We start from the raw sequence: 24475 nt of genomic DNA, 5'->3' as shown, positions 1-24475 counted from the left end.
TTGTTTGACATAGTCACCCCCTCATACTGCCTCTCACAGACACAAGTACACTGTCAGACAAACGTTTCCAGTCCATTTCCTCTCGTATTGACTCCTCTGATTGTATTTAAAGCAGTAAAAATGTTCTGTAAATTTGGTGATCCTTTCTGTGGATGTGAATCAAATCTTCACTCCAGCAAGATTATCTTCTTTAAAGATGGCTGCTTGGTTAGCAGCCACTAAACCACATCTGACTCTCGACTGGGCTCGACACCATAAAGCCCCGCACACTGTTCGCTTACAGATGGTGCGCGAACATCGGAGCCAGCGAAACCCGGCCAAACCATCAGAGACGATTCCAATTCACTGCTCTGATACAGAATTAATCTCAAAAGTATGCAAAGTGAACACTGACACATTTCAGACTCCTCTCACTGGAGTTAAAGTGTATATTTAGCAGCTTTTTACTAATGAGGATGCTAATGGGCAACTGTCTGTGATGCCGAAGCATCACAGCATTCAGACAGGAGGTTTTCGGAAAGTTATTTGCGATTTGCATCTCTTTATGTAAGAAAAAAGTGTTCGGCTTGAACACAGCTTTGAATAGTTTTAATGCAATGACTCAAATGGAGCCTCATGGTAGTCAAAAGCGGCTGTGGAGCTGACTAAGGTGTTTCCTATCAAAAGAGAATCGGGAAAAGCTTTTACCAGAGTGTTTCGTTCAGAAAATAAGGACTGTGATGACTAAGGGGAGAAGCTGTGAAATTACACCTTTTCAATATGCAGCGACAGTAAATAGCGGTAATAGACATAAATTCACATTAAGCATTCAACCTTGACAGTTTGTGAGTTTCCAGCAGAAATCTCAACTTTTTACAATCCACATACTGGATATTAGGTCAGTTAATCAGTGAAAGCTGCCTGAGGAGGCTCCTTAAATGACTAATTATTGGATCATTCATCAAGAATAAATACTATTGTTTCACTAGACTTTTGACCTTGGGGTAGATTCCCATTATGTCAGTTTTGCACTATAGATGTCCTACTTAAGTGTCTCCCTCTTCACATTCAGCTGAGCTCCAGAGTCACTGAGCTCTACTGCGATGACATTTGTGACCCTGTTAAAAGTCACCGCTCGTGTTTGGATTTCCTCACTGTCCAAGTTATTTACACCAAAAGGATTTAAAAAAAAAACAAGGACAGCGATTCTGGTCAACCAGCAGAGTTATTTAGTAAAAGCTAGCCAAGAAAATAAAAGGTTGCAGGAACTAATAGACACACACAGTGATGTGAAAAAAGTAATTGTCCCCTAAAACTAATAACTGGTTGTGCCACAATTGGCAGCAAGAGCTGCAATCAAGTGTTTATGATCACTGACAATGAGTCTTTCACATCACTGTGGAGGAAGTTTGGCCCACTCCTTGGAAAATTTTTAAAATTCAGCCACACTGGATGGTTTTCCAGCTGTTTAAGGTCACGCCAAAGCACCTCTGTCAGATTTGACTAGGCCACTCCAAAACCTTCATTTTGGTTTGTTTTTGTGGCATTCAGAGGTGTGTTACAGATCATTGTCCTGTTGCATAACCCAAGTGGTTTACTTTCTTTTATTATTATTACAATGTGAAAAGTACACAGTGAAACAAAATGCTACCATCAACACAAAAACTCATAGCAGGAACACAGCAAAACCTCCATCCTGTTCACTTCTACAGCCCTGCTGATGCCCTTCTACATTAAGCAGGTCATATTTTTAAAAATGTGTTTAATTGGGTATGTTAAATACTCTTTTTAATGACTAAAAAGCTCGTGACATATCAGTCTTATTTATCTTCCAAAGTCAGCAACATTTTCTGCTGGTTTTCTTGTTGAGAACTGTGCGACATATAGAGTAGAAGAAAACGTTTAAATGTTAAGCCATTAGACCTTGAAGATAAAAATGAGTGCATCTGATAATGGCTCTATTTGATGTTTCATAATGGGCTGATAATGACATTACAATGGAAATATTCCTGATAATTACAACAATTAAAAACACATCTGTCTATTAACCTTCATTTAGATGGGATTTATCCGCCATTTCAAGAAAGAATGAAAAATGAGAAAGTTGAGCGCTCTTAATTATGGTCCATATAATTAAAGGCCTTGGAGACACAATATTAAGACAAAAGAGAAGTCTGCTAATCTTATAACAAAGAGGCTTTACATATAAATCCTTTCATATTACTTAACAAAACCCCACTTTAGAAATACAAGTCTGACTCTTTCTTTCAGTTGAAACAAGTTAAACACACTAAATCAGGAATTAAAATGAGGACTTCAGCTTTTAATATACATTTTAATAAGCACCGACACTTTCACTGACTCTTGATATTTATTTCAATTGCGAGGTCCCTGAGAGACACTGGGACATTTCCAATATACATCTCAGTGAGCACAGCAGAGGCAGACACGAACACGAATACTCCCCCCCCCTGAAAAGCACCAGCCTGTATCCGTTGCTTCAGACAGAAATTTAAACTACGCACCACCAAACGTTGCCTTATCTAGGTCAGAACCGACATGACTCGAGTCTGATTTGGCAGTGGCAGCAGTCACATGTTTCATTCATCATCGTGGTGGTAAACCCTCGACAGTTTCACTTCACTGTAATTAATATAAAACCATAACGATGTAGCCCGTAGTGAGCACACGAGGTCCTTTCATTCAGCATGAGGCACCAAGCCAGGTTTGGCTAGATATCTTCCACTCCTCTAGCCAGTCTGTCAGTGTCACATTTTTAAGAGACATGAGGATAATTTATAATATTTTGTTGAGGTGCACTCCACATAGTTGTGGTGAATTGGCATCAGTCCCAACGTGGGTGGTGAATTAGAAAGTTGGCGGAAAGATGTCTTCTGTCTATGCCAACTGTAAATTTTTATGTCCTATCATTTTCCACTTGTAAAAGCAAACTCAGTTTTTCCTGGAAGGCAAAATGAGTTTGCATATTGGTCTGTGGTCAGATCAAAATTCTGAGCGCAACCTTTAAGGAAGGAGTGCTCAGTGGAGATGGAGTTTAAATGTGGAGAAAGTCCAAGGCAAAAAGCCCCAAAAGAAAGCCTTACTGATATGATCAAATACTGTTTGTCGTAGAAACACATTTACCTAACACGTCTAACCCAACAGACCTTAAAAGCACCCACCTGCATCATTTATTACCTTAAGAGGTAATGAACAGTGTAGGTGGGCTGGAGGCACGGCTCTATTTAACCGAGCAGTTGATTAATTGTCAAGTTTCCACTTAATAACTACTTGTCAGTCAAATCTGAACTCACCTTGGCCTAGACCTGTAGCTTGGAGGTTAGTGCATTGTATAAAAATTATACTACAAGCGGATTTTAATTTTGCAGCATTGTATTCAGATAGTTGTTGGTCTTCGATTATATCACATTTGCTGTGACCAGAATAACTCAGATCCAGTAGACTTACATGCTGTGTAGGTAAGAAGACCTTTAATTATGTCAGCTAGCTTGTTTGTGCTAAGTGCACTGCTGCTGTTGTGCCTTAGTAAGCCAACTGTTTGCTAATTAGTTGCAATGCAATTTAAATACAGGCACAGCAACTGTACCTTTTACCACTTAGCTGTTGATAACACCGTAGCATGGGATACAGTGGCAACGGGCTAGCTAACCCAGATTTCTTGTTCACTTTTGGTAGCTTACACTTGCTGTGGTGCAATATTAGCATTCCTCTAAAATCAGTTTTAAGCTGTACTCATACTAGACATGGTTACTTTGTCTTTTGCTCCTGGGCCTAACTTGCACACTAGTCACATAAACTTCACTTTACTGCTCAGTTATGCTCAGGTGCAGCACAGTCACCAGATCTGTTACTTATGATAGCTTTCGATATAAAAATTATTTTTTAGTAGCTAGGTATCATAGGCTTCTGGCGCTGATTTGGGCAGCATATGCCTACTGGGACATAACCAGTATATCTCAGTAAGCTTTCCACTAGCATTGGAAAAACTATACGTGGTGCAGTTGCTGCGATAGCTCCAGCCTGACTCACTGATAAAAAAGGCAGTAAGAGTTGGGTATGGAAGTACTTTGCATTAAGAGCTACTTTTGCTGTGCCGTTATTCACAAGGGTTCTTGCAGCACATAGCTCCACCACAAGATACCCTTCCTGACAACACCCCAGGGGGAACTGTGTCTTCTCCAAGAGTCAAACGTGGGATGATACAAGTGAATGAATGATAAATGTATTAACCACTATGCAATGCTGTTGTGCAGCTATGCTCCACGGGCTGAAGTGCTTGAAATGACTAATGTTACACAAATACTGACGCTAACATAATGTAACTAATATTATAGCTTGCATTGATGTTAACAGGCTACTCAGCAACCTTCCTAACATTTCAAGTCATGTCAACAAAACATAATGTTAACATTTCAAAAACATCCCTAGGTCAGTGACTTAAAACCAGTTGTGTGATTCAACTCTTCTTGGTACCGAACACTAAATTTCTGCTACTAAGTGAGTATTAGTGAGTATACCTTCAGTTTAGATGCCCAACAGGCACCTGATAAGGATGATTTTTTAGTCTCATTAGATCAGTCATTACAAACATCCTCTATACCACAAAATGCTGTAGTTAATGTTCCTTAATCTTAGATAGTTGCCCACACTGAAGAAAAGCTGAATAAGTACTGACATAAGCGAGCACTTAGACTAAGTTTGTTCTGATTTGCCACTCTTCTTTTTCTTTGAGTAAGCCAAGTTATCCAGCAGCTCATCATCAAGCTGGGATTTTTGGGGAGTTTCTTGTATTCTTCGAATCTCTCATACTCCAGACCTGCACGTCTACTTAGCGTTAGGGTAAGTTAGGCACATCCGGATCAGCTTTTCTGATTTGTTCAACCTGAGCTGACCAAAGACCCAGATTATGAAATATCCTGTTTTTACTGGTTCAACAGCTTGAGAATGAGGATCAGGCTGCTGAACCAGTAAAAACAGGCTTCCTCACTTCCAACGCCAATGTTAGCCACAAGCCCTTTGATCTGTGTTTGCATGTGTGTTTTGTGATGTGTAGTAAAGTGAGGGACATTGATTAAACATTATTTGCATCCAGTGCTCCCAGACCAGTTAAAGGAATAAGGGAGAATGGATATCAATAATGTTAAAGATAAACTGAGTTAATTTCTTTAGAAGATGTCTAACACTGAAGGACAAACAGATTGATTAAAATCGACAAATGAAAGGAAAAACCAGCCTGAAGTGTATTTAAGGTATTGCATCACCACATGTTGTCGGAACAGCTAAATTGCCCTTTAACATCGATTCTACGTGTCTCACCGAGAGACATTCAAAAAGATATTCAGTTTTTTTGTGCTTTAATTGTGGATGAGACTCTCCTGTCCCTCCGAGGCCTGGGAACATGATCGCAAACAGCACAGCAGACCTACCGACTCCCCTCGCTGCAGGGGTCGAGGGTTCACGTTTTTCCTTTAATCTGTCACTGATCTGTATCTTGTTTGTCATGAAGGATGGAGACGACTTACTCGTATTCCACCTGATAAACTTGTTTGTTGTGTTTTGCCTTGTCAGACACAAATCATCATCTATCTTCGCTTTGGTCAAGGTTGGCTTCACCTGAGGTCAGGGCACACTTGATAACACCTTGATATCTCCTTCTTATCAGCTATCTAAATTACAACCGCCCGGGACCACCGTGGGGAGCTACCCGAGCGCATACCAAACATACCGGTGTCACCCTTCCCTCGGTCCTTGCAGTGTGACTTGAAGCTCAGCCAAGCTTGATAAACACTGACAGTTGAAGCGAGGTATTTCCATGACTGACGGTTATTGACTCAGCGATATGGTGATTTGTTTCTGCGCTGCGGCGCAATTGATTAGCCATAAGGAAACTCAGGAGACGTTATTGGATTGCTATTCAGAAAGATTGAGTGTCAGTCTCCATCGGATTCCAAATCTCATCCATCTCCTTTTTTCACTCTCTGGGTTTCTCTCTTCAGAATATATTAGTCATTTTCAATAATAACAGCCTGATATGGAGGCGTCTCCTGTCCTCCATTTGATATTCTATATCCATGGCTAAATAATGATTCACGGGCTTGTCTTGTTCACCTGTCACACTGTTCCTTCCTTCTCCATCTTTGCGCGTCAATGCCTTGCGGGTGCCTCGCCTGTCTCGCTTCCTTTCTGTCTGTCTGCTGCCTCCATGCTCTGACATTAAGGAACCACTCCACAAACTTTACACCTGACGACCAGTTAACTTGTGAGAGGTGGACTTCCAGAAGTAGACTATAAAATTACATTTCTGTCCCTACAGGTACACTCTACACATAGGTATGCCCTGGGGCCTCCAGGTAATTACATGTACCTTTTCAAGGCCTACAAATGTACACATACTGTATCGCCCTAAGCAGCAAATGGTCCAGTTTAGGGCTGGGCTATATCATACCGTTCACGGTAATACCGGTGTAATTTTGGGCAACGATAGGAAAATGAAATATCACGATAGAATATGGGTAAAACGCGCATGCGCAGTGCCTTTGTTTACATACGCACATGACGGCGACGCAGAATGAGAAGAGCGAAAGTGGATCGTTGAATGAAACGGATGAACCAGAACTGGTTTGTAAAAATGCTGCAACTTCAGTGGTGTGGAACTGGTTTAGCTTTCGTCCGTCAGATACACAACAAAGCACTATTTTTGGTAGAGCATGCTAGCGGGCCGTCGTTATTACCGTGTTGTTTGGAAAATACGGCACACTTAAAATCAATCCTTTGATTTTTCTGAAAATCGACAGTGCCCCTTATAATCCTGTGTGCCTTATGTATGAATTCTGGTTGTGTTTACTGACCTCGAAACGATTTTATGTACACGGCGCTCGAAAATCTGTCAAATTTTTTAGTACGACTTTGCTAAGCTACGAACCCGCACCGCTTGATGGATTGTCAGAGCATTACAGCTATATTAGGCAGGCGCCTCGTGGAGTGATACGTACTGCGCTTCAACATAATATTACCGTATTGTGTGTGTATAACCTCTTTTTAAGTTTTGTGGATATTATACATGGTTATGCTGAGGATATGTCGGCCAATTTCCACTGGAAATGCCTTTTGGTTAAACTGTCAGCAAGGAATTTGCACTGTTACGTTTTTATATAACTTCAATGCACATAAAAAACAGCTGCTTGTTTAAGTGAAAATACATTGATGGGGTTTTTTGCACTAATAAAGTTGTGGAGTTGTAAAGTATTTTGTCTAGTGTCAATTATATTGTCAGTTATATCATTATCGCAAATTTTCAAATGTATATCGTGAAAAATATTTTTGGTCATATCGCCCTGCTCTAGTCCAGTTGCATTTTTAAGGGTGCACTTTTTATGTAAGTTAAATGTAAATTATGCATTTTGACAAGTTTTATTCTGTATCTCTTTTGTATACTGAGCACACAGTTGGTGCAGAGAATAGCAACGTTGCCTCACAGCAAGAAGGTTCTGGCTTAAATTGGACTCAAAGTACAAAGTCTGTGTAGTGTCTCATGGCACTTCTGTGAGAAAAGGTACTTGTCTGGTGAATCCACAGCAAGTGAGTGGGTATCGTGTGTTCTGCCTGCATGGCTCTATTCAGGCACACTAAGCCTAAACCAAGGATTTCTAGTAGTGAAAACACACCTTAAGCAGACTATTTTCTGCTATGTTACAGTGATTGAGCTGAAAAAGGCGAGACGGAAATTTGTCAGTTTTGAACCTAATATGTGGCTCGTATTACTTCTGTTCATCAATCATCGTCATCCAACACTTTTTATTTACATGATCAGTGCAAACATCTGAAAGCTACTTTGCAAAATCAGGAATAACATACTGGCAAAATAACTTTAAAGGGGCGTAGTCTGCTGTTTTCTAACTGCACGTTTCCATTCTTTTACATTGCAATACTTCCATTTGAAGTAAATTATTACTTTTCTAAAACTGGGTTTTTATTCTGCCCCTCACTTCCTCCTCTGTCTTTTCTCCTATCCCTGTAAGGCCAACCTGATTCTTAAGCCAACTTTCTCTCTGATTGCCTCTCACAAATCGAAGGTTTGACTAGCAAGTGGGTGGAGCTTCTGTGTCCACAGCCACAGCTGTGCGAAAGTTACCACATCAAGGCTATCTCCTCTCGTTGACATCATACAAGTCCAAAACCGAGTGTTTGTAGAGCAGTCTGAAGCCTTATAGCTTTTGGGTCACAGCGATCAGTTCAACATATGCTAACCTCGTTATTTGAAACATCGGTTCTGTTTAATATCAGGATTCACTAGCATTATATGTGCTGTAGAATAAATAAAAGCATTTTAACAGATCTGTGTGGACTGAAATAACATTATATCTATTATGACAACAGTTTATAACCAGTTTATAATCCATTGTGATCCATTAAATGAAGCTCTGGTTTCTCTGGCTCCTGCATTGGCTCGACCAGCGTGGTAATTTTCCCAAAGTGCTTGAACTTCCTGATTTTCTGTGGTTGCATTAATAACTGATTCAATCCTCCTTAATAATTTCTATAGTTATTCTTCATTCATAGTTTATCCTTCTGTGTGGTTTAACACAAGCATAAACCAATCATCACACTTTATAATTCCACTCTTAACTGTTAACTGGTGACTCATACGTGTCATGATTAGTCTTTTTTTTTTCACACCGTGTCCATTACCTAATAACATTTCAGATTTTATTTTCTTTATTTGTAACTGGTATTGATCCAACCACATTCTTTTTTTTTGTTTTGTTAATAATTCCAGTATTGATGACATGCAGGTGGGAAAGCCACGTGTGGCATGCTGGGTAATAATAAGTGACAGCCTGTTCTGTTGGCAAAGCTGACAGTGACTAGCTCTGATTCTGGAGTACGATGTGTATTCTCTGAAGCAACCTTAAGGAGACTTGTGCCTCAACATTGATCTGTTCAGTTCTATAAATCTAACCTATATATACAAATATAGTTCTTATTATACAAAACTGTGAAAAAGTCTTGCACAGTTTATATGCAAATATTATGTATGGCCACCTTTATTCTTCAGCACAGTCTGAACTCTCTTAGGCGGCTTTCTTGTTATTTCTTTAAGGAGTCTTCAGGAATAGTTCTCCAGGCTTCTTGAAGGACATTCAAAGCTCTTCTTTGGATGTTTCTGCCTTTTGTTCTATTCTCGGTCAACATGATCCCACACTGCTTCAATAATGTTGAGGTCCAGGCTCTGCGGAGGCCAATCCATGACTGATAATGTTCCACTTTGTGCTTTCACTGCATTGGCAGTGTGTTTTCAGCATTGTTATGCTGAGAGTTGAAACCAAACCATGACACGGCCTCCACCTTGTTTCACAGGTGGCTTACTAAACACAAAGACATGGAAAAGGTCAGGTACAAGAACTGGACTGAAAATGAGTGAAAAAGCAGGAAAGGTCCACAGAAAAACTTTCAGAACACTTTAAAAATTTACAAAAAAATCTGTCTGCTTAGCAACAAACTATAAAGAAATGAGGGATGGCTCGGGACTGTGCACAGTACTATAACTTGGGCCATAAAGTGCATGCTTCCATCTTTTCATAATGGACAGCCAACCAAAAGCAATATTACAAAAGGAAAGACATTTGTAGCAAATTTTACTACAGAGCAGTGAAGATCCAAAAGTTTCCAAAATGACCAGATGAGCAAAGACATTTTAAGGGTTGGATGTGCACATACGGAGGCACATTATAGACATTTAGTGAAACAGTACAGCTATAAAAAGATTGTCTGAGGGTTGATTGTTTACATGAGTATAAACTGAGAAGGATACCAACTGTGTGTTGTCTGTGAAACCGTCAACCAGTGTTGGTTGATGCTTCCTATTTACATTATAGCCACTTTAAAGGGACAAAAGAGTAAAAATGCCAGTTTTCACATGGCATGTCTTCTCTCTTTAGCCACTATTTCCCACAGCATCTAATCTCAAGGAGACAAAGCTAGAGTCCATATTGCATTTGCTGGTGAATATCAAGGTCAGTTTGTTTCCAAAGGATGCACAATGAAGCAAATGTCATTTAAAGGTTTGTGTGAGTGTGTGTCTGTGTGTGGGGCGAGGCAGGACATTCACTTACATGACTAACACAGATGTTACCTTTGTGGTCAGAAGGCTGTAAGTCAATTAGGTTTTGCTAATGGGGGCCAAGTGCTTAGCTGTGTCCAACACACACACTCACACAAACACACGCACGCACGATATTGATAAGATTACCATGGTAATGTGAATACATCAGGGTTAAACCACATTAAGGGAGACGCCTTTCTCGATGATCCTCTTTTTGTTTAGCTGCTAGCCATCTCAGCCTGAGTGCCCTCCTCTGCCTCTTCCTATGTTTGTTAATAGAACCTTTCTTCTTTCATGTCACCCTCGTTCCTTCTGTCTTCGTGCTGTTTCTCCCACAGCAGATGCACGGTAAATCCTCCTTTGTGGCTCTTTACATCGCTAACTTCCTCTTCCCATCTGTCTCCCCAAGTAGTTTCCTCTCACTCTTTGTCTTTCTCCATTCAGCTGAGATGCTCGCATGATGGGGTTTTTTCTACAGAAATAAATACAAAATCCTTTATCTTTCAGGTTTTCTTTTGTATTTACGCTCTTTATAACATTTGTTTTTATTGACGAAGCAAAGGAGAAAGTCATGAATAAAATGAGGTTGATTGATGAATAAACAGCTTGTTATTGGCATAAAAAGATGGCATTATTTCAACAACTGATTAAAAAAATAAGGGTCATTGTCATGAAGAGAATCCATTCATTCATTCATTCATTCATTCATTCATTCTTTTTTATGCCATTTATCCAGGTTCGGGTGATGCCTGCAGTACACTAAGCAGACAAACCCAGACTTCCCTCTCTCTTCCAGCCCTCCGAGGGGACATTCCCAAGCCAGCCGAGAGATATAACCCCTTCAGTGTTCCTGGGTCTGCCCTGGAGCTTCCTCCTGGTAGGACATGCCCAAAACACCTCTCCCAGGAAGCGTACAGGAGGCACCCTAGTCAGCCAAACCACTTTTAATGGTTCCTTTCGATGCGGAGGAGAGGCAGCTCTACTCTGAGAATAAAAGCAATACAAATCATACTAATGCTGTATATGTAGCCAAACATGATATTTACTTTATGCCATTCATTATTATCTAAAATGTGGTAAATAACTGAACCACACTCTTAAATTGTTTGATGAGTTTCTTCAAAGTGGACATCAGAGACATCAAACACTGCATTTTATTGTATCCCTACATACACTGTTCTCCTAATATACATCTTCAGTAATAATCAGTTTGGCTCTGACCACTCAGTAACCTACAGAGCATCCAAAAAGTTTCTCCCTTAGTTTTGTCGAGTGAAATTCTAATGCTTTATTCATTTTTGAATAGCACTAATTAGCAAATATGTGCATCTGCGTGCTTCACTTTTGCTACTAAATTAGCTCCGTACCCTCTCAATTAAACACGCTCACTTCTGGCTCCAAAAAACCAAAATAACAAAACAGCACGATGACCCAAAATGCTGAAACCAGAAACCAACAGTTGTTCTAATGATTTCTATACATCCAACTTTTACATAAAGTCTGCACATCCAGCTGAATGCTACAATAAGCGTGAGGAAAATTAGAAAGTACCCCTGCAGGCTAATGCTTATTTAGTTTGTGCTCTAACCCTGCGTTAAATGTGTTAACACTGAGGAAAATATGGATTAATGCCAATTTTAATCCTTTGAGGAAAACGAGCCATGCAGGGAAAGCAGCGCGTTGACTTTATCCACGGTATTAATGCACGCTATATAATCGATTGCCCGTGGATGATGTAATAACATAGTGTGTCTTCAGTCACAGTTAGAGCATGCATACATAATGACACAATCCTTCTCGTTCTGTTGTGCGTTGTGGTGGTACATAAAACTGCAGTTCCTTGCCGTGCAACACTTTTATCTCCCTCCCATGGAAAAAAAACCTCACCCTCTCTCTCATTAGGATGCACTTGTCCTCCAGTGTTTTCTCTCCCCAGTTTGTCGAGTGCTGTTCTTTCTCTCAGAGGCCAAGTGATAAAGGCCCCACAGAGTAAACAAGGCATGGAGAATGGCCTCTTGTCTTTTTTATTATTGTGCACTAATGCAGCGCTCATTCCTGCTGTGATGAAGCAGCGTTGGAGCCCACCTTGCGAGGGGCGGGGAAGCCGTCATACACCGTCTCATACAGACTCGAGCTGTACGCAGGAAAGACTAACACTTAAACATGCCAATTTACATGCACACGGGAGTCCCCAATGTTTAATTTTAGCCATCAGAGAACACGCCCAAAAGGATTAGCCACAACATCTGCAGTAGCATTTTTTAAGTAGCTGGATTCCAGTTGTAATTTAAAAAAAAAATCACCCCACATGTCAGGTATTGTCTTGCAGCCTGGAAAATATGTGTAGTAACCCCCCCTCTTTATGTGTGTCTCTTTTTTTTTTGGTCTCCAGACTAAAAAGAGGGGTGGGGGGGCTTTTTGGAGGGAACGGGGTGGCGAAGGTCACTTTGATGTGACTATAAAGACACACAGCAGGCCAGTGGAAAGAGATGAAAGGGACGGAGCAGAAGTAAAATAGATCCTGGTGGAAAAGCAAAGGAGTAGGAGATGCATTTCTCTCTCCCTCTCTCTGTGTCTGTTTTTTTTCTTTCTCTGCAAAATACAAAGGATAATGATGCTGTTTCATAAACAAGAGGTGACCAGGGAATAGAGCAGGCATCTTGCAATTAAAGCGAGCAAACAACAGTTTTTTGAACCAAGCTGACAGCAGCTATGAGGCAGTAGCTTCTGAGCAGTGGAGCCATCTTGCACACGAAGGAAGCGAAGCTCATATCTGAATAAAAAAAAAAACCCCCAAAAAAACATGCAACTTATTAAGCAGGTTGATACATTACCATTCATCAAAATAGGGCATTTGGCAACTGCTGATCAGCCACTGATTTATTTAGTGAGTGATTAATAAATTCTGCTTTATTTAAACAGACTGCACTCAGAGATGCTTTTTGGATATGCCATAATTAAGCAAATGAGATCTGTCTAGATTGCTGTCATATGTGCAGGTTTTCTGCGTGGTGATCTTAATATCTTAATCATTTTAATGTATGCATAATCTAACGTCGAGTTTGTTTATATTTACAGCGTGTTCCTAAAGATTGCTTGGAGCTTGGATTCCTCACCCTCCTGGCTTCATGCAGTTGCCTGCCCCCATTAGGCTCAGATGTGTACTGCAAATGAATCATCCTGTACAGAGACCAGGTTTGGCTGGATATCAGCCCAGACTGCAGTCAGTGTTTTATTATTATTATTTCTCCTTTCTGAATGGGTGACAGACTGAGCTCAGAAATCACAAAATGCCAGATTAAGTTTATTACAGCTTAAATCAACGCCGGACAGAAACACCACCCAACCGAAGATCGTTAAAGCTGGTGCCTCTGGGGTTGTTTCCTTAAACTGAAAACGTTGCATTCCAGTGTAAAGTTATTTAGCCGTTCCCTCTGTCCGTCTGTCTGTCTGCAGAAGCTGTTTGTGACTGCAGCTGAAAGTGTTTTGATGATTGAGCTGTTTCTGGTATTGAAGGTAGCACAGAAGCTCACATACACAGAGAGAGAGAGAGTGAGGGAGGAGGAGTGGTAAGACAGCAGACAGACACCAGATGTTTCCGTAAAAAAATTCAACCAGTCAGCAAGCACAGCAGAGGCAATATCTGCAGTACAGTAGCTCGAAGCATGTGTGTTATTACCTTAGCCGGGGCATGCCCGTACCTTGGGTGGCCCGACAGTGAGTCTAGTGCCTCCTGGTGAAACACGGGGACACCCAGAAATCAGGTCGGGAATATGTTTCATGGGTTAGCTTAGGATGTCTGTGTGTGTGTGTGTGTGTGCAAAGATGAACTTTTTAGATAAAAATCAGCGACATTTTTAATGATCCTGGGGGAAATTGGGTCACTGTAGCAGCAAAGAATATCATGAAGATAAAAATCCAGAATATGTAGATGATCAAAGAGAACCGATTCTGTTTCTCTCCCTGTTTTCTGTCACCCATGCAGTGCTATAATGGTAGATGCTCATATCAGACAAAGTTTCCAATAAATAGGCCAGCACGTGTGCAAATAATCTCAGACTTCTTACTGCTCCAAACACTCTGTTTCAGACAGTTTTTTTTTCTGCTCTGCATCTGCGTGATGTCATTTGCCCCGCCCATGTGCTGGTGAAACCTTCTGTTTGCGAGTGGCAGCAAAACAGAAGAAAGCTGGCTTAAAGGGCCGAGATGGCAGATGAGTCGAGGAGCTGCACCAAGACAAGCGTGGGATAAAATGATCTTGACGAGTCTAAGAATAAAAATATGCATCTGTTAATGGGTTGCATCCCCTTTGAAGCTGCAGCAGCCATCGGTTAACTCCAGAATCCTGTGTGTGGCTTTGTTTACATGTGTGCCTGTGAGTGCTCTTATCATTTAAACCTCTTTGCGGTCCCCCAAAGAAATGCCGGACATCTCTGAAGCATCATCCCCGTGAAGACCAAAAGGAGGTCGCGAAAGTCCCTGTCGACCCTCTGCTCTTGATGTGCCTGTAACCCCGCCCACACACACGCGGACGCTCACACTAAAGATGCTGATAGGGTCAAGTCGGGGCTATCTCTGGCTTATCTCCCACCGTCAGATCTAAAGCTGTCTGTCAGTGATGAAGAGAAGAAAGCTGAAGGCCTCAACCGGGATCACTCAGCCTCTCAAAGACTGCCCGACTTTCGCAAAGCTTCCTCCTTGAATCCACAGCCAGCTGACTACCGCGAAAAACACTGATGGGAGCGAGAGAGTGTAGGAGAGGTGTTGCAAGAGAACGAGAAGAGGTAGAGAGGTGTGTGTTTGTGTGTGATGGAGATGTGTGTGTGTGAGTGTATTTGGGGGGGGGAGAAAAAAATGAGGGAGAGTTATCAGTCATGCCGTCAGTCTCCGGGGCGGGTTGTGATAAGAGAGGCAGCGGTTGGTATCTCTCTTTCTCTCTCACTTCCACATACACACATCATGTGAGAGAGAAAGGCCCTGTTGTGTTCCCCTCTACCGCCCATGAGTGAGCACAGCGCAGGTGTGCTGGGGTGAGGGCTCAGATGTATGGCAGCCATTTGTCGACTGTATTTTGGGGCAGAGAGACGAGAGAGGGAATACAGATGGTGAGACCTTGGGAGGAGGTTCTGTAGAAAAACGGGGTTCCCATATTGCAGCGGCAGGTTAAGTGTTTTGTTGCAAGGCCTCTTTCACTGAGAGACGTGACCTGTGGCTTTTTTTAAACAGGCGGCGTGCTTCCAGCGCGTATCGTTTTAGTCATTTTCAGCATTTCCTAAACGGTGTCTTCTTATAAATGTCTTCTTCGCTCTTCTCCACTGCATCTCCTCTTCTATATAAACAGAAGATTTAGCCATGATGTAATGTTTCACCTACACAGGAACTCACAAGTCATCAAGACCGTAGTTTGATTGACAGGTGTGCTTGCAAGTGCTGTGCAGCATTAGCTTGTTGCCAGGAGTACCAATGCATATGCAACCAAGAATCTGAGACTTCACAGTATCTCGTGTATTCCCTTGCGGGTTAAATCCAAACACGTTGCATCCACAACATTCCCACTGTACTTCTCCCACAGTTCAGCTTCCATTAGCCATGTGCTGACCCGATATTTTGGGGGGGGGGGCAAGGGCAATGGTGGGAGGAGAGATGTTGACAAATGTTGGAGGGGGAGTATCAAATGACCCCTGGGGACGGAAGGGAGGGGCGGAGCAGAAAGTGACCCAGTGTTGCTTGAAGGTTTGGAAGCGCCTATCTTCTCTCTCTTCCTTGTTATCTCTCTGAAAGGGTGATAGCGGAGGTTAAGCAAAGATCACTTCTGCTCTTTAAAGACTTCAGTCAGTGCTTTTGCCTCAGATAACGCAAACAACACGCATATAATCAAATCCCCGATACACTGAAGGCGTTCGGCAGTAGAGGTGGGCGGATCAATCCATTTGGTATCAGATCGATATTAGCACGGCTGGATTGATACTTCTTTTTCTAAGTTCTGTATAGAGCCCACTGAATTGTGTTGTGTAATTTTTTTTTAATTTTGGGGAAATTAAAAAATATGTGTCAGGCATGCACTATGAAAAATGAAGGTATCGGTATCTGTAATACTGGCTTTGTATTTTCTTGCCATCGATACCAAAATGTGCAATAACAAAAGTTCATGTGGGCACAGACCCCCCCCCAACTGGAAGCTCAGATTAGCCAATCACAGTGACATCTGACAGCCATCGTATCCTCAGGGCCAGAGGTGGGTTTTAAAATGACTGACAGGCAGTAAGAAAGCCGCAAGTCGATGGCGTCTTCTAAACCTGGGGGTGTGTAGCGGCGGGGGATTGACAGTTGACTGAGGTGACAGACAGACAGTGACACACAGACTTGTCATACAACCTTCTGTCAAGGGCATTGGGGGGGGGGGGGGCTCTCTTGACATTGTAGTAAATGTCAAGAGAAGACACAACTATTCTCCACACAACTTTCAGGTTGTGTGGAGAATAAAGAAAGAAGACGATGCTTAACGTTATAAAAGTGCACACTCAGAGGTAAAAGCTCCTACAGAGAAGCAGTACAGTATCTTACATTGCCTCAGAGAGTTTGCTGTGACCTTTAGGAATGCACATTCTCAAAGAAAGATGCCAGCAAGGCTACATACTGTACCTCATTACACAGCCAGGCCTCAACCAGTCCATTACATTACACGGTAATACAAGCCATAGGCAGGGCACATGGGCTGGACGCTGGAGAGGCCTTTCTCAGCAGATTATTTTGGGCTCGGTACTGTGTCATTACACGGCCTCCCGCTCTGTATTTAGCCCTGTTGATTGCAGGGCTGAAATTGGGCAGGGCTGAGGTGGGTTCTCCCTCCACTCAGTTGAGGGCTTTGACATATAGTATCGGTCGTTCTTGTGCGTGTGTGTATTTTGTGGCAAAAGTCGGCTGTGCGGCCACCCGCCTCACTAATCAGACACTCCCTTCTTTCTCACTCTCTGTGATATATTTTTGATCTTCATCTGCACCCCCGCCCATTTTTTAAACAGCCCCAGGAGAAGCTGTGATCCCCTGGTTTACCATGAGAATGTTTTTTTGTTTGTTTGTTTGTTTTTTAATCTCGGTCTCATCTGTGGAAGAGTTAATATCTGTGGTGTCTTTTGAAATAGGATGCATCTGTTTATGTGTGTGTGAGTGAGCGAGTGAGGGAGAGCGTGCCCCCCCCACCTCCTATAACCGGCGATCGACGGGAGGGGGCGGAGCCGAGGCGCAGTGACTGTAACGCGATAGCTGCTCAGCTCAAAAGCGCGATCACTCACACACACAGTGCACACACCTCACAGGCTGGACCCACGCTGCTGTCGGGGCAGAGCGCAGGCTTCACGGAGCCGTTACCAGAGAGAGGAGCGAAGACAGCAGAGAGGAGAGGTGCTGCAGGAGGAGGCACGGCATGTTCGTTGTTTCTAAGGATCGAGAGCGCGCTGCTTTTCATTTATTTCATTACTTTTGTGCCTCGCTGGGAAGCAGCTTCGGACTGGGGTTTACGTGGCTTTGAGAGCTGTTACCGTTGGACTTTTTTTTTCTTCGGGTTTCTTATAAAGCTCCTACCGGAGAACCAGCCAAACCCTCGTGTGCGTAAAATCCGCGAGCGGGAGGACGCAGAGTTATAGGGAGATACCGGGACAGGGAGAGTCCCCCTCATCGGTCAGAAGTTGGCGCACCCCGGAGCCTGCTGTCCTGTCCGGACTCTGCGAGGCGCAGATATCCCCTGAAGCCTCCCAGCTGCGGAGCGCACGCAGCACTGATCAAGGAGTTTGTTGATTCACTGTGGGTTTTTTCTTCTTCTTCTTCTTTTGGATGCGGTTTGGTGGCATCGCTCCGCTAAATGGACAGAGTCAAAAGGACAGTGCTTACAAAATATTCAGATTTTTCTCAGTGACAAGTAGTTGGCGCACACTTTTCTCCACCAATGGTTTAATAAACACCGTGGGCTTTTTACTACAGCGGTTTAGTTTTCACTGCTGGTCCCAAACGGCTGTGGATTTTTCTTTTTCTTTTTTTTCTTTTGGAGGAACGGAAGCATTTCAATCCTGCGAGGTGGAAACATTAGTTACTTGAAACTATCTACAAGTTTTTTTGTTTTTTCGTTTTGTGTGTGATTCAACATGGATTTTGTGTTCTCGTTGGTTGGATTCTTAATGGCAGTGTGCCATGTGTCGTTAAGAGTCAGAGGACAAAACGGTGAGTTTTTTTGGTTACTTCTTGATTTTGACGCACTCGTGATCTGCCAAAACAGCCTAATTGACACTAAACGTTGCTCTAAATCACGGGAACGTGTTTTTACTATAAGCACCACATTTAAGTATCATCTTCTCTTGGTCACTGTAATTGCTTTTATCCTTCAAATTCATTTCCAGGTCTCCAAGTCATATGTTTCAAATTATTTCAACACACAAACGCTCCCATGATAAAGCTGTTGATGTTTTATTCCTGCTAAATATGGCAAATACAGCAGCATGCGGAGGAAAGGCTCTTTATTTGTTTTGTTTTTAAATGTTTAGATCTTATGCACTTGTTTCATCAAAATCATACTAAACATTAAAAACTGAAAGACATGGATGCGTTCATTAAATATTTAGAAAAACGGAAAGTGGAAATTGTTACGCTTAGAATAGTTTGCCGTGAAGCGTGAATGTTAAATTTAAACACGATGTTTATCCAACCCGTTCTCATCAGTTGTTTTCCTTTGATTAATCATCTCTGGATATAAACTAACCCCACGCCTGATTAAAATGCTTTTGCGCACATCGTGATGAAAACGGCTAAAGCTGGGTGAAGAGCCTGCGTCTCACAGAGCCCGTGCGTAAAAGCGTACGAGCTTCAGTTGTGTTGACTAATAGGATCACTATCTTCATCAGCCACCACGAGTCTCTCCTTCAGTATCTCCTCGTGCTCCTCCGGGTTGTCTGGGCAGGGTGAAGCCAAGGCTGAGAGCTCCAGGCGGCGTAGTGGCACACCGCCACCTCTGCGCTCTTAGCCGTCTAAAAGAAAAGAAAAAACCGCAACTAGGAAGATAAGGAGCAGCATAATAGGAGCCAGTTGGTATGGATTTAGAGCCTTGTTTTAAGATACTTAAGTAGTTTACTGTTCAAACAGAGACGGCACTGTGGTATAGCTTAACCACATGAGTCCTTTGTATTCTTCAAAAAAAAAAAAAAAGGGGGGGGGGGAAAAAATTTCATAAAAATCAGGGTGATCGCGATGCGTTCGATCGCCGGCAAATAAATGAGTGGATTACAAATTCACGCGTGGCGTTTCTTTACGCGGACAGAAATTGTGACAGATTTGAAGCTGCTGCCGGTGGTTGTTGTTGGTGGTGAGCAAGGCTTGTCTTACCATACAGAGAAGTGACGCCACTGGTGGGATGACACATGGCCTCACGCTCGGCTCACTCGTTCCTGTCTCGGATTGTTGACGCATTTACGGTGGCACACTTTTTTATATATGTATGTGCGCTTTTCTTCGCCGCTGTGGTGATCAGGTGGCATTTCGCAACCCAAAACTGCTTTATGTCTTTCTTTCGCGTGTCTGTGATTCTCAGTGCTGGCTTTTTACTTCTTAATCATCATGCGCTGTAGTAAGATGTACATTTTATGCGATCTGCATAAGTAGTCTACTGGGAGTAGGCGGGCTGGGGAGCTGTCCGTGAGCTCATCATGACTGCTCAGCCTTTACAATACCACCCGCTGGCGTGCCTCAAAACAAAGCCAAGCTCTCTCTTCACTTCATTTGCACCCATCATCTTCTTTTCTTTTTTTTTTTAAAGCTACTTGTTTTAAATAGGACAGCTATCTCAGCCATCCCTCTGAATGTGTGTGAGTGTGTTTTTCACTGGCTGCGCATGTACCCGTTGATCAGAGACAGATGTGGGCCTCTTGGCAGTCATCAGGCAGGCAAGAAGCTGGATCCCCCCCTATTCTCTCTCTCTCCCCTGCCAAGACACTGCACCACATCTCCCTGCCTCTGTACTCCCCTCAAGAGCCACATTACACAAAGATGCCAGAGGAAAGAGAGACTGACAGATAACAGAACAGAGACAGAACAGGGAGAAAGCGAGAGCAGCATAAACAGAGAGACAGGGGGAGTGGGAGAAAGACGGTGACTCCAGAGTTTAAGAAAGCACAGAAGAGTGACCGAGCCATAGCACGAAGGCAACAAAGAGGAGGAACGCTCAGAAACCAGATCAGCTGAGTGGATTCTGCATCAAGCGGCATGGTGGAGGAAAAGGGCAACATCAAAGTGTGCAGGGGTCAAGAGTCAGATCGCATCCAGGGTTCATGAAGGGACAGCGTCACGTAAAGTGGGATAAAGCCCCAGCCACAGGGGTGAAAATACTATAGCAGAGATCCTCTTGTGAATGTTAAGCACACAGAGTCACGTTAAAGTGTTTCATTTTTTAAAGAGTTGCTGTTTTGTGATGACAGAGTCCATCTGTGCTTCGGCAACTTGATACATTTGCAGCAGCAAAAGGTTTCCCCTAAAATGTAATGTTATGGAACGAGCAGATGCACGCCTGAGGCATCCCAGCCAGGAAACTCTTTTAAGTGTAAAAATCCTACGAGGTGCCAGGGTAAATGATCCACTAAAGATGTTCAGCGCTTGGACAGGTCATGCTGTGGACTTCTGTTTTTTTGTTTTTGTTTTTTTTTTGCTGGTGGCACCTTCACCCTCATTACAAAGCACCATTTTTTTGTGTGTGTGTCTTCCTCAGGCAGTTTTCTGCTGCAATATTTCTGCACGAAGAAGAGTCACTTCTATTCCACTTGTCCTGTAATCACAATAGTTTGACTCGCTGACATGTGCATTAATTACTCCTTACCACAAGCATTAATATTCAAGCCATTAAGCAGCTCATTTGCATGTTTATTGAGCGGGCGGCTGTGCATCCTCTCCATTCATGGTATTGACTTCTTTAGAAGTTGGATTTCTATTATTTAATAATATCAGCTCCAGGGTGAAAAGAACTTAGTAAATTTTATGTTTATGTTATTCATGTTTTTTTCTTTTCTCCCCCTTCACCCCTTTGCCTCTTGTCTTCTCCTCTCATCTAGGATCCTTTGCATTTCTCTGTACTTTAATCTGAAAAAAACAAGGTCACCTCTCTTAGCATTCATAGCCAAAGACAAACCGAGCGGCCCGTTCAATACCAGTCAGGTATGAGAGTCACAGGCTCGCACAAAGCCCTTGAACAGCTCACCACACTCAGGGTGAAATTAAATACAAGACCCCCATAAATAAAACAGAGCTGGGTCTTTTCAGTCTGTCGCATTAGCTGCACATGGGGGGGATCTTAGCGGGCACTGGGGGACTGGGTTTTTAGGTAGGGAGCCATAGGAGGTCAGCTTTGTCAAGAGGCAGGGTGTTTTAGAATCTACTGCAATTCAAACCGCGGGTTCTGAAAAGAAGGAAGCAGTTCAGGAGTGTAAATTTAAAGAGAAGAAACTGCCTTTTTTGTAAGAAGTGTAATTCACCCAAAAAGAGGTTACTTTTTTTTAAGCAGTCAGTTCCACTGCAAGGTAACACTCTGCAAGGTGGGGGGTAGAGGGTGCTAACAAATCACCAAGACTCCTGCAGCAAAGCTCAATTCTTCACAGCTTTCCCTTGCTGATGTAGGCTCGCTCCACCTTAGACGGGGAAAATCTTTTGTGAAAAGTGCTTCGGTGGTGCAGGTTTGACACTGGCGCGCAGAGCCGAGGGGGTGCACCGGTGGGGGGAGAAGGAGATGTGATACAGTAGCCAGGTAGCGTTTAGGATTAGGCCCCCCCCTCCACCCACCTCCTGCTGAAGGCACCAGTGACCATCTGTTTACTCGATTGATCCATTGATCCATTGATCGGAATGGCCAGCGCTGTGCATTTAGCTGATTAACGTGGGGCACTTATCCTGTTAGGGAGGGAGGAGTAGAGAAGGAGAAAGAAAAGGGAGGCAAAGAGGATTTGGGGATATTATCTGCTTTTGATGTGGCTTTTGTTAGTTCTTAAAAGAAATAATCCCCCTTTAAACACAGTTAACAGTGTTTAACAAAAAAGCCATTGTCAGCAACTGTTGCGTTTCTTGGAGCCGACTGTTATTTGCTTTTGGTCAAGTTTCACAAGCTCAGATCCACCTAAGCATCAATGCATGCTAGTGACCACTGAAATCAGGCTCAGCTTTCAGCGGAACGCCGTCGTTTAGCTACAGCGTATTTGATTTTAGATGTACATTTGACACAGCGTTGTGTCAGTGAGGGGAGAGATTTCTATGCTTGTTTCATGTTCACAAGCACAGACACAGCCCCCCCCTGACAGGAACAAGAAAATGTTATGGGCGTCCAATCAGAATGCAGGGAATGAATAAAGGCGTTAAACTGTAATCCTCAGGTTTATTTCTACAGACTCCTCAATCTGAAAGGAAACGACGACAAGAACAGAGCATAAAAAAAGTGAAATGAGTCTCAAATGTCTTTCTGAAATAAAGTTATTGGTTAATTAAACTAATATGAACGTGGAATAAGAAATAAAGAACCAGCTGGATGATAGAAGTGCAACAGTTTTTGTCTCATTATTTTTATATTTCTGGTCTATTAACAATCTTGCTGTTTCCTTGCATGCATACACCTGTACACTTTACCTGCATCACATCCATGGCCAATTTGGACTCACCGATTAGCCTAACATGTGTCTTTTGACTGAGGGGGGAAGTCGGAGTACCTGGCGAGAGAAAGCATGAGTCTCTCTCTCTTAACGCTTTTATTTTGAATACGGCAACAAGAAACATTTGAAACCAGCATATTGACTAAACTCAACCATCTATGACTGGGTGGGCCACGCTCCCTGCTGCTGAGGCGCACACTGGTTTGACCTAAAAGGTCTTAAAGCAGGTCCCCACCTCTTCATCTCCCTCCCTCCTTTGGCCCAGCCTAGTGTCGAATGGGTGAGATTAAAAGCAGTCAGAGAGACAACCCCATGCTCTTCTCTGAATGTCTGAATGCATGAGTGCTGCCCACTCACTCCCCTCGTATTCCCTCACTCTGGGTGATAGCACTTTTTAATTAAGGTGGGGAAGCGGGGAGGGAGCAGGCGCAAGGGACGGGACGAGAGACACTAGGAATGATGGAGGGATTTATCAGCGCCTCTCCTCGCACTCGCGGCTTATCCCAGAGCGTGACGCCGTGCCTCCCCGATAAGGCAGCTAATAGAAATAAGAGCGGCGGGACGTGCAGCCGAACTCACACATGCTGCAGAAACCTGAGCTAAGACATGCAGACGTATGCACATTTTCTCAGATAATGAAGATAAAGGCAATCGCATTGGGTGCGAAGACGTCTCAGGAGCGACTAAAAAAGAAATGCGCGCCCACACTCACACAAAAGTCATTAATTCATTTCATTGATACAGTCTGCGCTGTGCTTTATGTCATTTAGATTTCAGTTCCATCCACTCAAAACGCAGCTCTGCAAACATACTCTTAAGACTCACACATACATAAAAGTGGCATTGTTCATTGTAATAGGGCCTTGGTCCATGCATGGTAGGGACATATGCAGCACTTTGTGTGTGAGTGTTTGTGTGCAGACAGATGGGCTGCTCTAGTAGAAGAGACAGTGTAATTCGTGGAGCTCGCTGGCAGCTCCTGAGTGCTTCCCCTCTGTTACTCATCCAGCACCACAAGTTCTGTTCACACCCAAACATTCTGCTTTAAAGTGAAACACACACACATTTGTACCATATAAGCATCCTCATAATGGCGAGCTATTCAAAAAATTAGATGAGAATACACACACATCTGTCACTTTCCTTCTATTTTATTTTTTTCTCATCAGCCGCAAACAAACACCCACCAAACTGCACACACGCATGTTTGCCAGTGCATGTGTGTGTGTGTGTGTGCACGTGTGTGTGTGAGAGGTGACTGACAGAGGTTTCCCCCTGGGGGTCGGCATCTGCAGGACAGCACCGGATAGCAGGCATGTCTTAATGAGGCTCGTCAGGCTCTTTTGCGCTGCACACACGCACCCGCTCCTTTCTCCATCTTTTCTCTCTCCTCCTCGGCTGCCTGTATTTTTTTCCCCTTCCTCATCACCTTTTGTCGCCTCCTCCCTCTCCCCGCGCCTGTCACTCCTCTCCCTCGCTCTTCCCACCTATGTGCTCACCACCGCCCATCATGAATCAACCCAGCCTGCCGCCTTCACCCCCCCTCCGATCAATCTTTCCCCTTCTTTCTCAATCCGTGTTTTATCCATCGCCTCGCCATCAATCCTCCACCCTTCCTCACATCCCTCTGCTCTTCTTCACCCTCATCCTCTCTGTCACATCTCCCATTTTCCTTTCCTACTGTAATCCTTTCATCCCCCCTTCTCTT

The 24475-nt window shown here is 43.2% G+C and overlaps 1 protein-coding gene across 2 annotated transcripts in view; it reads left to right on the top strand.

Annotated features, from left to right (window-relative positions):
* Positions 1-17365: 17365 nt before the first annotated feature.
* nrp2a (neuropilin 2a) overlaps positions 17366-24475 on the top strand; it is a 60362-nt gene continuing 53252 nt past the window's right edge. Inside the window, exon 1 of one of the 2 annotated variants that reach the window (XM_005920033.3) lies at positions 17366-18316. In XM_005920033.3, coding sequence (XP_005920095.1) covers positions 18241-18316 — 76 coding nt within the window. In that variant the 5' untranslated portion in view covers positions 17366-18240. The remainder of the gene's footprint in view (positions 18317-24475) is intronic. The other variant, XM_005920032.2, reaches the window with a different exon arrangement.

Source organism: Haplochromis burtoni, unplaced genomic scaffold (genome assembly GCF_018398535.1).
Source record: "Haplochromis burtoni strain Fernald_Lab_line unplaced genomic scaffold, NCSU_Asbu1 Contig_40, whole genome shotgun sequence".
NCBI classification, from domain to species: Eukaryota; Metazoa; Chordata; class Actinopteri; order Cichliformes; family Cichlidae; genus Haplochromis; species Haplochromis burtoni.
This window is presented reverse-complemented; position numbering and strand designations above follow the sequence as displayed.